The sequence below is a fragment of the Neophocaena asiaeorientalis genome, unplaced genomic scaffold, assembly GCF_003031525.2.
Source record: "Neophocaena asiaeorientalis asiaeorientalis breed wild unplaced genomic scaffold, Neophocaena_asiaeorientalis_V1.1 scaffold240, whole genome shotgun sequence".
Taxonomy (NCBI): Eukaryota; Metazoa; Chordata; class Mammalia; order Artiodactyla; family Phocoenidae; genus Neophocaena; species Neophocaena asiaeorientalis.
In genome coordinates, this window is record NW_020185331.1 from 3,121,084 (window position 1) to 3,135,438 (window position 14,355).

A 14,355-nucleotide genomic window follows, 5' to 3' on the forward strand; every position below is an offset into this window, starting at 1 on the left:
TCACTTAGTGACTAACCTGGGCAGTTAGTCACTTCCCCTCCCCGAGGTCTGTGCTATTACGGAATATAGCACAACATATTTTAAGTATTTGTTTCCTTATTATTCCATGAACATAACAAGCTCAGCTTGTCTCTGAGCTTTTCTGCTTACCTACTGTCCTTTTAGCCCAGTTAGATGAAGGCTTCTCTAGTCTTTGGATTACTCTTTTCTCTAAACTTTACTTCTTGGGTAACAACACAAAATAATACTATTTATCTTTTGATGTACATGTTCTGTGCCCTCAAATAGAATATTTCACTAGATAACAAATATTCATTGAGTACCTACTGTATGCTATGTAAGGGTCTGGAAACACCACCTTCACTGCCATCATGGAGATTAGAGTCTACTGAACTTTTCTGCATACCTAATCTGTACCTAATTTACAGTAGGTAGCACAGCAACCAGCACTTAAGAGAAGGCACCAATTATTATTATTATTTAGAGTGCCCTACACATTGTTCTGCATGATTGTAATGAAAAACACTATGCAAAGATTTTTAAAAATCATTAAATATCCTAATTTTTGTTTGTCTTAAGTACTTGGCTGCCATACCTATGACACTGGGGTAAATAAGGTTTCAATCTTCCCCTGAGGGGCAGAGGGTAGAGAGCAGAGGAAACTGAATTCCATATCTCCAAATCACTGAGGAAAGGACTAGAGGAATTCTACAATAATTTTTGTCTAAGTATTGCTGTGAGGTCAATGGTAAGTGGAAGCATCTCCATATTTCAGTAGATGCTAAGATGCACACTTTTTCATATTTTAACATTCCAGAAATGGAAATGTCTTTTCCAATCAATAGCATGTTAATTAAAGTCTTCTAGGGACTTCCCTGGTGGTTCAGTGGATAAGACTCCACGCTCCCGATGCAGAGGGCCAGGGTTCGATCCCTGTTTGGGGAACTAGATCCTGCACGCATGCCACAACTAAGAGTCCACATGACGCAACTAAGGGCCCACATGCTGCAAGTAAAAATCCTGCATGCCACAACGAAGATCCCGTGTGCCACAACTAAGAAGCCCACGTGCTGCAACTAAGACCTGGGGCAGCCAAAATTTAAAATTAAATAATTAATTAATTTTTAAAAGGAACTAGTTTTTAAAAAGGCTTCTAATTAGAAGTCTTTCTTTTTTAAATTTTTTTAAAATTTATTTATTTTTATTTAAAAAAATTTTTTTTTTTCATTTTTGGCCATGCCACTCTGCTTGTGGGATCTTAGTTCCCCAACCACGGACCAGGGATTGAACCCGGGCCCTTGGCAGGGAGAGCACTGAGTCCTAACCACTGGACCACTGGGGAATTCTCTCTTCTTTCTTTCTAATGCTACATAAATTATTCAGTGTCTTACAATAGATGGTATTTTAGATTCAACGAAATGCAATATATTTCATCTGTTTGCCTCCTCTCAGCTTATGATTTGAAGGGGTTTCTTGACACCATGGAATGAGGTCCGTGATCTAGAATCTAGCCCTGCTCCCTGCTGTGCGGCCATGTACACAAATGTGTATCTTCCCACCAGAAATGACTTGCATTGCACTGTCACACCCCTGTGACTTTGACAGCCTGATGTTTACACAGTTCGGGCACTTTCTGGTTTCTCAGGAAATATCAAATTGGAAAACTCTGTGTTAGGGTGGGAGTGTCAAGTTTCTGAGCTCCCAGCCCAACATTCCTTTGAAGGCTGGGCCTGCCATTGCACTGCAAGTCAGCTGCTTGAATTCACCCCCCTCCCACTGCCCCCCCTTCAACATCCTCAGGTCCACAGGAATGACAATGCCCTAGAATACTGCCTCTTCCTATCCTACCTCAATTTCTTGCCTTTCCTGGTTATCTTGTTGCTTTTACAGAGACCTGGGATCTTCCCAGAGCAATATTCCATTATCAATGATGAAACATTACATAAAAATAATGTAGGTAACAGCTTGTGGAGAAAGCAGACAGTCTAGCTTACTGAGACTACCACACATGATCCCAGTAGGCAGGACTGCCTTACTTTCTCTAAAGCTTCGATTATCTCCCAACTCTTGACAAAATAGGGCCCTTCATTTATTTCCTTTTGCCTCCACATATTTTCTCATTCCCTCTTCTTTGCTTCCTACCTACTCATCTATCTTCAAACAAGCACTGACATCTGATTTTAAAAAGTAAATACACGAAAACTTTGTTCAACTCTGTGCCCCCCTCAGCCAGTCACACCTCTTTGATGCTTTCTATGCAAGGTCTTGAAAGAGTGGTCTTCATGCCCTCCCTCTATGACCTCCCTCCCCCATCTAAATCCTTTGCAATTAATTCTGTGTCATCACTATATGCCAGTAATATTGCCTTTTTAGTCAGCCGATAACCTCAACAAACCCACGGCATCATCCTTGACTTCCCTGCAGCATCTGAAAGTGTTGGCCATTCTCTCCTACTCTATGCCCTCCGGTTTTCTTCTGCCCTCCCCTAGTGTTCCTGCCATCTCTCCTCCTCCTGTCCCACGCTGTGGGCGTCCCCTAAGCCTAGTTCTCAGATGCTTGTGCTTTCCCCAGCCATTCCCATCCTCAGAGAAGTTATCCACTCACAGTGTCAGTGATCACATCTCAGAGGGTGAATCACCACATGCAGGTCCAGCTCTGACTCCTTCCTCAGGTTCTGGTCCAAACTCCCATCTGGTTTGTAAGATTTCAATACGCTAGTTCTTCCCCACACCGTGTTCCTCTTTGTCACCACAACTCTGCATCTTTGCTCATAGGCTTTCCCCAGCTGGGAATTTTCTCCTTGCTTCTCTCTTCCTATCTCAACCCCACTACTCCTTTAAGCTTTAGCTCAAATTCAAACATCTTCCTAAAGTCTTTTCCATTAACTCAAGTAAAAACTGAGCTATTCCTCTTCTGATTGTCCATAGCATTAACTGTCTATGCTAGATACTTCTCTACTTTATTTAATTATTCATATTTTTACATTTTGTCTCTTCAACTGATCTATAAACTCCCGTGATGGGGAGGGGTCGGGGGGGAGGTATCCTTCCCTGGATACCCCAATGCTTGGTACAGTGCTAAGTACAAACACTAGTTAATAAACGCCTGTTGAACTGCATTCAAAGGGGATATGGGATCTATGTGCTGGTATAGTATGATTGATGATGATGATGATGATAGCAGCTCATGTTTATTTAGCATTTACTATGTGCCAGGCTGTGTTGCACTATTCTGAATATTTGCCCATCTATAAACTCACCTATTCCTCATAATACTATCATGTACGTACATTATTTGGTTTTGTTGATGAGGAAACTGCAGCATAGAGACAATAAATAATTTATACAAAGTTACACAGGTAGCAGGGCCAAGGTGGGGGAAGGTACCTAATAGTTCTTCTTATTGCAGTTATAAAATTGTATTTGAATCATTTGCTTATATGCTGCTTTCTGTTTAAAACTGTGAGTTCCTGAAGGTAGGCACAAGTCTTACTCATCTTATCCAATGTCTCATTAGGGACACGGCTTGCATTTGGGGCAGAACAGTTCTTCACTGTGTAGGATGGTCCTACACCCTGAAGACATTTAGTGTCCCTGGTCCTTGCCTCATAAATGCAAGTAGTCCCCTGCACCCTGCCATTGTAACAACCAAAAGATATCTCCACCCATTTCCAAATGCTGGGGCTGAGCTCGCCAAGCCTCAGAAAGCCTGCCGCCTCCAGAGACCTCTACATACCAAATCGACACCTCAACAGTCCCTAGAGCTCTGATTTAAGCTAGGTGATTCCCCATCCCAGCCTTCACTACTGCCATTTGGACCACGGATGGATACCTAATCAATGAACGGTTAATTCATATGATGAGGCCTAACTAAAAAACTCAAGCTGAGTCAATTATACTCTCTCCTGGGAATCTGAATTAAGAACTACCAGGCAGGGCTTCCCTGGTGGCGCAGTGGTTGAGAGTCCGCCTGCCAATGCAGGGGACACGGGTTCGCGCCCTGGTCCGGGAAGATCCCACATGCCGCGGAGTGGCTAGGCCCGTGAGCCATGGCCGCTGAGCCTGTGCGTCCGGAGCCTGTGCTCCGCAACGGGAGAGGCCAAAACAGTGAGAGGTCCACGTACCGCAAAAAAGATAGAACAGAGGCAGAAGCTGCAAGAATGCCCCAGAGAGTGTTGGGACAACTATGGTTATGTGCAATCTAGTGAAGGAGTAGAAAATATAAGTGGAAGGTGTTGGTCTGTGGTTAGAGAAGACCAAGGCAGAGGCTCAGAGAACAGCAAAAACATCTTGAGGAAAGATGGCCTGTGAGAAGAGGGATACAGAGAAAGCGAACAGCTGGTCCATGGGGTACCTGGCGTCAGTCCACTTGTACTACAACAACAGCCTTAGCCCTCCTCAGGGTCTTAAGGTCGTTTCTGTCTAACCAGAACATAGTACAGTGTTTGGTACTCAGTAAATTTGTTAGATAAAGATACGTGAATGGCTCATGTTTGTTAAAACAGAACCAAATTAGAATAAAAGCTGCAAAAAGGGCTCTGAAAACTGTAAAGCATGTAAAGTAAAATGGTACCACTATTACTACTACTGATGATGAAATGCCACAGTTCATTCTGCTGAACTTTTGTTACTGCCCAGTTAATTCCTAGAAGCAGGCCCCTGGTCTCTGGAGGGGCAGAGACCTCTTGGCACCTGCTATACTCATGGCTTGTAAGCAGCCTATGAAATTAAGAAGGATACAAAGCTAATGCCTTGGGGACTTCCCTTGTGGACCGGTGGTTAAGAATCTGCCTTCCAATGCAGGGGATGTGGTTCAATCCCTGGTCAGGGAACTAAGATCCCACATGCTGTGAGGCAACTAAGCCCCCATGCTCTGGAGCCCACATGCCACAACTAGAGAGAAGCCTGTGTGCCACAATGAAAGATCCCGCATGCCACAATGAAGACCCCGTGTGCCACATGTAAGACCCAATGCAACCAAATAAATAGTAAATAAATATTAAAAGAAAAAAAAGCTAATGTCTTGGATTGACTGGCAGATATTTTATTCCAATAGTCTGAATACAGACTGTAGCTATAGAGATATATTCACATACTCACAATGAAAAGAAACCTTGACTCTGAGAGTCTTAAAAACTTTGAACTATCTGTGTAACACTGGGAAAAGTGCCTTCAAATCTGTGCAGGTTTTTATCTTGGGAGAAAAACAAAACAAGATTTTCTTGCTCCACTGCAATTACTGTCCAACCTTTTAAGGAACCGCTTTTACAGTAGGCCCTCTGTATCCACAGGCTCTGCATCTGCCGATTCAACCAGCTGCAGAGCGAAAATATTTTTAAAATCCAGAAAGTTCCAAAGCAAAACTTGAATTTGCTACACTGGCAACTGTTTAAACAGCATTTACACTGCATTTACAACCATTTACAGAGTATTAGGTATTATAAGTAATTGAGATGATTTAAAGTATATGGGAGGATGTGCATTAGGTTACCTGCAAATACTATGCCATCTTATCGAAGGGACTTGAGCATCTGTGGATTTTGGTATCTGCAAGGGTGTGAAGGTGGGGGTAGGGTGTTGGTCTTGGAACCAACCCCTCGCAGATACAGATACCAAGAGATGACTATATATCCCTCATCACCACTTCCCTCCTAAAATCCCTGTAATATGCCTTGTGTCTCTGTTGCTCCTATTCCTCACCTCATGTCCCAAATGGTCTTTACTTAGAACACGTCCTCTCATAGCTTTGCCGCATGTAACACAGTTGAACCCACTCCATTCGAAGCCCTTCTCTGGCTCCCATAACACAATACTTTTCTGTTCTTACATTCATTTATTTGAAATGAACCTAAACCTGCACTTCTGGCTTTAACTGTGGTGTTGTAGTAAAAGCACTGGTCTGGGCATCAAGAGACCCAGTTTCTATTCCTGGTCTACGGATCGACCAGTTACCTTGGCCACACGGTTCAACTTCTCTGAGCTCTGTCTCTTCATTTATAAACTGAGTGAGTTGGATTTAAGTACTTTTTCACACTGTGACTCACATTTTTTTTTTTTTTTTTTTTTTTTCGGAAGCCCTGTGACTCACATTTTACATTGTGGTTCAGTAGATACATACATACATTTATCTAATCCATGTATGTATGTGTATATACACACACTAAGAAGTATTACATGCTTACTTTTACTACATGAGATGTACTTGAAACTTTCTATTCATTTCTATTTTATTTTTCAAAAAATGCTAGTTGTAACCCACTAAATAGACTTCAAAACCCAATCACGGGTGGTTACCCACATGTATAAAATACTAGACTTGTTGAAATGTCACGTTCCTTCTAGTAATAATATAAGAGGATTTTGTGTTGTAGCCTTCCAACCTTGAACCATTAGCCTTAACTCACATCTGAATTCCAGCTTCCTATTTCTCTCTGTAAGAGTTCTTCATTTAGATATCATAATATATCACTTAAATTAACCTAGTTAACATGGAATTTGAAGCACCAGGTCCCCTTCCCATCAAAACTATTTATGTTATTAGCAAGTGTAAAATCCTAGTGTTGACTTTTGGTCTAGTAATGGTAGAGTAACCTACATTGTACTAACCTCCCTACTGAAAATTATTAGCAACTCTGGACAAGATTTTTTTTTTTTTTTTTTTTTGTGATAGGCGGGCCTCTCACTGTTGTGGCCTCTCCCATTGCGGAGCACAGGCTCCGGACGCACAGGCTCAGCGGCCATGGCTCACCGGCCCAGCCGCTCCACGGCATGTGGGAATCTTCCCAGACTGGGGCACAAACCCGTGTCCCCTGCATCAGCAGGCGGACTCTCAACCACTGCGCCACCAGGGAAGCCCCCTGGACAAGATTTTTTTAAAAAAAATAACTGTGTGAAGACACTAGAAAGCCACCAAAAGCAGCCAGAAACTGGAGGGGATACGACTTGAAACATGGCTGGAAAACTAGGTAAGATCCCTATTTACCTGATACCTCCTCCCCCTACCCCAAGGCAATCCCTAGTCTTTCAGCATGCTGGAGAATAAAGCAAAAACTGAGAGCCAGCAAGTGGTAATCTTACTGGGCTGCAGAGTCAAAAAGGTTCTGGGGCTCTGAAGTGGCTTGATGTTAAGGGAGAAATCCTGCAAAAGAGTACGCTGCAGAGAGGACAGCCCCAAAATCTATGCAGAAATTCCCTTCAAATCCTTGAACTGTACATGCAGTGATGAGACTCCAGGGAACCCAGCAGAAAGCGATAACAGCTGGAGGCTAAAGAGCCCGGCAGATATTCACAACTCTCTGCAGCTGGGAAGACAGTTTGAAATCTGAGTCCCTTCAAATCAGGAAGTTCAATACATATGTCCAGTGTTCCACTTAGAAACCTCTGCAGAGCCGCACCTTAGGAGTAAGGCCCACCTCCCAGGAGCCATACCCTAGGACTAAGGGCAAAACCATAACAAACCTGCCCTAACAAGAATCTAAGCTTGAGGCCTTCACAGGAGAAACTGATAAGAAAGGTGAGGGGAAGGAAAAACCCTGGCAGAACAACTTGGTTTCTAGCCTGGGAGATGGTCAAGGAGCAGGCACTGAACAGCGCTTTGTCTCTCAGATGCAGCAGGTGGAGGGTGGGGAAGAGTGGGGGAGAGGAAGGCACGGGCATTCCACTTGGGTAATTACACCTGCAAACACAGGGTGTGAGGGCAGATGTCTGTCCAGTTGGGGGAGGGGAGTCAGTCTGGATCTCAGCAGGGCGGGGACCATGCAGTGACAGTCGGGGTAGGGGAAGGATTTGTAAGGGGGATGAGAGATGGGTAGATAAAAGATGAAGAAATCATAACTTATGAGCACCTACTATGTCCCAGACATGTGATTAAGTGTTTTATTTATATTATCTCACTATGAGACAGGTATGATCATCTTCAGTTTACAAATAAGAAATCCAAAGCTCAGAGAAGCTAAGTAATTCGTCTAAAGTTACACTATTAGTAAATGGTGGAGCTGAGATGTGCATTCAAGGCAGAAGACCAACTCCAAAGCTTGTTTCCTTTCTGTTATCAACTGCTGTAACTGTAACTTTCAGGAAGGGCAGTGGCACATGTGCTGTAAAACAGCTAGCAAAGAACATTAGAAAACAAAAAGATCTCTGGGACAGACTAAGATTTTGTTACAAGTCAAGGAGGATATTAGCGGTATAAAAAGGGGTGTCAATATAAATATACTATGCGGTATAAAAAGAGGTGTCAATATGAATATACTATCAAAAGTTAAGTCCTCAAGTAGAGAGAGAGTTGTAAAAATGGAAATGGTATAAAATGGAACTGAGCTGATTTCAGAGAGCTCATAGGGCATATTACAACACTCCAGAGAGAAGGGTTTGACTCCTAAGTCAAACAGAATAAACACAATTAGGAGGCTTAATACAATAAGGAACTAAAGATAGGAAACAAAGTTCATCTAAGGAACGGCTGTGGGGGAAGGGAAAAGGAACGATGTAAAAACTAACCTAAGGAATCACAGAATCAGATTTTTTTTTGAGCTGGAAGGAATTTAGAAGTCATCCAATCCCTATCATTTCAGAGCAAAAATGCACCTAGGAAAAAACACCTAGCTGCTAAATATCTCAGCCTCCCAACTAAAGCCGGGTTTCATTTTTATCTTTATAAATACAGGTAGAAAGCCTGCTTTGTCCAAAATGGTGCCCTGGAAATTCAAGTTAAGTCAAGCCTGTGTTGAAAGACCACTGGATAAATTCCAGGATCACACCAGGGACTTATGTTTTCAGTGGCCCCCACCACAAATCTAACCGGTGGGCCTATTCTGAAGGAGACCTGGATGAGAAAGCTTCACTTGGGAGGAAAGTGTGACATGGATTTTCCAGATTGTTCACATTTTCTGACTCTAATCCTTCTCCTCTCATCGTATGCTGGACTCCCCCCAAATTGGCCAAAACCAGAAAGTCTGTTTGGCATGAGTAGAACAGATATTTAAAAAAAAAAAAAAAAATCAAGACTTAACAGGAACAACAACAAAATAAAATAAACATAGTTCATTTTAAACCTGGAGAAGAGATGACAAACTGGCAAGAAAGAAAGAACCTCTAATGATAAAAGACTCTTAATATCCCCATTTTACAGATACCTTAGTTAAAGCTCAGTGAGATGAAGCCATCTGAATATTTAACATGTACAAAGCACCATGAAGAATATAAATAATCTTCTCATTTCCACAAGGGTTTTAGTGCTCACCATTCACTTAAGATTCCTGAATGTCAAGGAATGAACAAAGTATAAAACAAGTTAAGTCTTCTTTCCCCCTAATGTCTAAAGTGTAGGGATTGAGAGAAAGAACACGCCAGGAAAATAAATTTTCACTTGGTGCCCTGGTAAAGGACTTGCCGTCTCCATAAGACAAACAAAAGATATTAAAGTAAAAAGGGAAAGATACCTGGGATTAGAGACCCTGACAAAAACCAAGAAAGGTAAAGGAGAGTTCCCATGACAACAGTCTGATTTTCAAAGCCATGTCACAAATTTACAGCACTATGCACGCTCTCGCTCTGTGATGTGCCACCCAGAAGAATTAAATCTCTAAGGCTGTTCTCACTCAAGATACACTTAATAAGAATTTTGGGGGCCAGGTTCCTTAAGTATACAAATGTACCTGGTACCTGGTAGAACCATCACCCCTTTTATCTATTTCCAGGTCTTATCCTCTAAGAAGGCTGGCTGAGTTCATACCTTGGGCTCTCTTCCTGTTTTGCACAAATTCTGAGCATCTCAGGGTGCTGGGTGCTGTGCTGCGGAAGCGGCTATTCCTTTTCCAAGTCTCTGGGCCATTTAATTTTCTATCTTCCTCTAAATGCCAGCTATTCTTCTCTAATGAATTGCCCCAAGGAATGCCACGATGATGTTCTCCTTGGTTCCCCCCGGTCCACTGATTCCGCAGACCCTCCGGGATGACCCCTCTGCTCCCAGGTGCCATCATTCCTTGTCTGTCAGTGCCATTACACTCCAAAGTCTTCATTTGGTGGAGAGAATCTGTTCCTCTGTAATTCTGAAATTTATATTCACAGTTTGCAAATAGAGTATCAGAGCCTCTATTCTCCATATCAAAATTACTCTGATCCCCGGCATGAGTCTTCACTTTGAGATCGATTTTATCATTTTGATAAACATTCCTGTCCCTGTCACAGTATTTGACAAATTCATTACCTTCACTGACACCATTCAAGTCTGGGAAGTCCACAGACTGACCATTAGTATAATTCCCAGGAACATGATATAAATCATTGAGGTCTCTATAATAAAAATTAGTTTCTTTACAATCCTCAAGATTGTAATTAAAATTCCTGCGGTCTATATGCCGGTTTTGAGGCTGACCAAAATTCTCCACAGAATCATCCAAACCCCTGTAGCCAGTCCATTGTCCAGTTTCTTTAGAGTCCTCAGGATTATGATTCAGATTCTTACGATTTACGCAGCCATTCGTCTCCCCACATCCTCCAGCTTTCCAGGTTACATCTGGGCTTCCTGCAAACCAATCATCCTTAGTCGCAGGGTTCGGATTCCCATAATCTACGTTTTCTGAATTCTTATAATCATTTCTGCCTGGAGTCACGCTTCCGTGGTGCATACAGTCCTTTCTACTTTCCTTTGATTCCTCATTGTCCATATAGCTTGGTTCACTCTGCTCAAAATCCCAGTATCCACAATGCCTTTTTCTGTAAGGTCGATTCTGCCCTGTGGCCTGGTATCTGGAATCCAAGTCACCTTCTCTGTAAAGTCCATCTAGCGCTGTAAGGTCCCTTTTCTGTAGACTTCTGCAATCTTCATACTCCCAGCTGGAGCTCCAGTGCCCTTTCTCCTCCAGTTCTCTTTCTTTCCTCATCTCATGGGTTTCACACATATTCACTGTGCTCAAAGACACACGCTTTATCGCTCTCTTCCATGGACCTGGGTTGAACGGAGATGTGGACAGGTGCGGTGTAGCCTAAGCCTGAATCTGTCCTTCTTAAAGTGTCTTAAAATGTCTCCCAAAGCACTTTAAACGTTCTTCTTCCTACTCCAGTTGGAGCACTGGGAGATGTGAGGTTATTTCGACCTCAGGATCCAATCAGTGGGCTGCTCTATCTTTCCCCAGGGAGCCCAGAAGGTAATTAGTAACTAGCGTTCATGTGATTGGAGTTGGCAGCTTTGTTTGGTGTTTCCCTCAAGCTGGTCAAACTGGCTTGGCTGCTTTATGAGCTGAAGGTAAGAAGCATTTTTTTTTGCAGAAAAAGCAGAGTGAAAGAGAAAGAGCCCCCTTTAAAAGCCCGAGGTAAGATCATGTAACAGTCTCATCTGCCTCTTTAATCCTTTAGTAATCAATCAGGGGTACGAATAAATGCTTTCATGCGCAGCTCAAACGGGACCTCCACTACCTGTCCTCCGAGTTTGGCTTTCTACTCTCCTTGGACATCTGAAACTCTTCGGGATTCCCCTTCCCTTTAGTCAGCGGCAGGACTCTTCCGCCTTTGAGAGCTTTGCTTTTATGGGATTCAGGTTACCCATTAGTGTATACTCAAATCACAAGCTGTTCCAGCTCCTGTCTGCAGACACACTGGCTTATCCCACTCAGGAAAGAAATAGTACATCTTTTATTCTGATCTGGTGTATGGAATTTTATAGTGTAAAAACTCTTTCCCAAAGGAATAGTTATATATGCTTTCACACTTTCCTTGATACTTGTCATGCCAGAGAAGCATCAAAACCATTCATCTCCTAAATCTCTTTTCTAATTCATACAGCATATTTAGGAACTGGAGAATGAGGCTGGAAATCAGAAAGGTGGGTATAAAAATACCATTTTGAATTCATCAAACATTAGATTATTTTATGTGAAGCACTGTGGAAGAGAAAAGGATGAAGTTGGTCTCCGTCTCTTACCCTGCAGGAGCAACACACTATAAAGTAAGATTGCATGTGAAAAGTGCTTTGACAAACACAAATGGCAATGGCAACAAAGCAGAAGTCCCTGGTAGGACAACTGGAGGTTTCATGGAAGTGGTAGCATTTGAGCTGTGCCTTCAAGCATAAGCAGGGTTTCCAAAGACTTTCCACATATGGAGAACTAGGTAATGGGGAACACTCTGAAGAATAAGTAACAGGGATCATGCTGGAGGGGTAGGTTGCAGCAGATCCCAAGGGACTCGAATGCCACTTATTTTATTCAATGGATAATAAAGAGTCACTGAAGGTTTCTGAATAGGGGAGTGACATGCTAAGAGAGTCTTTAGTAAGATTACTCTTTTAGCTACCTGGTCATCTATCAAGTATCCTTGAACTTTCATCTAATCCCTATTTGTGAAACAATGTAAGTACCCTAAGGAGACCAGGGTTATATGCTTTATCAATAATGAGATGTTGGTCTTCCCTGGTGGCGCAGTGGTTGGGAGTCTGCCTGCCAATGCGGGGGGGACGCGGGTTTGAGCTTCCACATGCCGCGGAGCGACTAGGCCGTGTGCCACAACTGCTGAGCCTGCGTGCCACAACTAATGAAGCCCGCGCAGCTGGAGCCCGTGCTCCGCAACGGGAGAGGCCACCGCAGTGAGAGGCCCGCACGCTGCAGCGAGGAGTAGCCCCTGCTCTCTGCAACTAGAGAAAACCCGTGCACAGCAACAAAGACCCAATGCAGCCAAAAAATAATAATAATAATAATAATAATGAGATGTTTACTCTTGGGTAAACCACTTATTCTCTCTGGGACTCAACCGACCCATCTATAAAATGAGGCAGCTGGCCTCAATGACATCGTTGATTCCTCCAGTTTTAAAAATCCATGCTTCTATTTTCCTCGCAACTCCTTTTTCCTTTCCTCAAATACCTAATGTGCTGTTACACACCTTTTAGGTTCTACACTAATAGTTACTGAATGAACCTCTAGATTGTTAAATCTGATTTCCATGCAAAGGTTTTTGTTCCATAGTTCTGTTGCAGTAGTAGCAACAGCCCTGGCAGCTGCCGTGTTGTCAAGTGTGTATTAAGTGCCAGGATCAGGATGAGGGGCTAGAAAGTTGATATAAATGCTTTTTGACCTTCACTAACTGTAAGGAGGATATTATGTTATCTTTATTTTACCACAGATAAAGAATCTCTGAGACTTTGAAAAACCTGTCCAAGATCACATAAACTAGTACAAGAAGGGGCCATAATTTGAACCCAGATCTGTCTGACTTCACGGCACTAGACTCAGAGGAGTATCTCAAAAACGTAGGAAAGCCTTAATTTCCCTCAAACCAAGTAAACAAACAAGTACACTCTATCATGGTCTAATTCAGGGGTGGACCACCGCCGAGGCAAGTGTGCACACACCTCGCCCCACACTGCCATTCCCTCTTTGTCTCCAGTCCTGGCCTACTTCCACCCTGCCCCAGTGCTGAACCTCACCACCCAACTGCGATGAGCACTTGTACCAGCACATTACAGAAAGACTGTCCAGTATCGACCGGCTCAATAATCTAAAACCTACTGCCTAAACCCAATAAAGACTGTGGTTTGGTTCACAAACCAACAGGATGACAACATAATTTGGGAGGACAGCTTTGACTATGAGTTATACAGAGGAACAGTGTAAAAGAGGGCACATGGGAGGAGGAATTAGGACAGCTAGCTTCTAGAAGTTCAATTTCTGCTAATAACCAGTTTGTAGCTATGCTTAACCTCTGGCTGTCAGTTTTCTTAGTGTAAAATGAAGAAGTTAATAGTTTCTCTGCCACTTTAAATCTAAAATTCTATGATCTTACTTATTTCTAAGTTAAAAGTAAAGATTTATCTTTCCCTAACTGTTATGGAAAACAGAGTTTCCTTTGGCAACTTAAAGTCTTTGATAAAGCTAGCATATAAGAAACACACCTAGTAAATCGACCAAGAGAACAGATAAAAAGAGGATAAATTACAGGTAAGAAGGATACTAGTTATAAAAATAATCCAGTAGTAAAGGTTACACAAAGGTAAAAAGAAATGATCTTTGGATGAGTGGAGAGTGAAGAGCTGGTTATAATATGGAGCTCCTCTCTCCCCACCTCACCCCCTTTTCTCTTTTTCTAAGCCCTACTGCCTGCAGGACTTTAAAGATATAGTCTGTATAAAAATGTAAACCGCCTCAGGTTTGCCTCATTACTGAGACCCAGAACTAATCAAAAGCTGTGAATGGGTTGCACTTTTCATGTGATAAATCTGTGTGCAAAGAAATGTGGCCCAAGGGAATGAGGAGCATAACGGAGAAATAACTTTCTTATTTTTCTCAGTCCTAGTCCTACTAGTGAAATACAACTTTGTAGATAGTTATCTTCCCTTTCACTTGAAACAACAGTCACATCCCAC

General features: G+C 42.6%; 1 protein-coding gene across 3 annotated transcripts in view; it reads right to left on the reverse strand.

Annotated features, from left to right (window-relative positions):
- The window catches only part of DNMBP (dynamin binding protein), a 108,164-nt gene that overhangs the window by 37,716 nt on the left and 56,093 nt on the right, over window positions 1-14,355 (reverse strand). The window contains exon 1 of one of the 3 annotated variants that reach the window (XM_024735030.1): window positions 9,733-10,989. The exons of the other annotated variants lie outside the window; for them this stretch is intronic. Within the exon in view, the coding sequence (XP_024590798.1) occupies window positions 9,733-10,900 (1,168 nt within the window). The 5' untranslated portion in view covers window positions 10,901-10,989. Of the gene's footprint in view, window positions 1-9,732; window positions 10,990-14,355 lie in introns of those variants that run through there. 3 annotated transcript variants of the gene reach the window in all.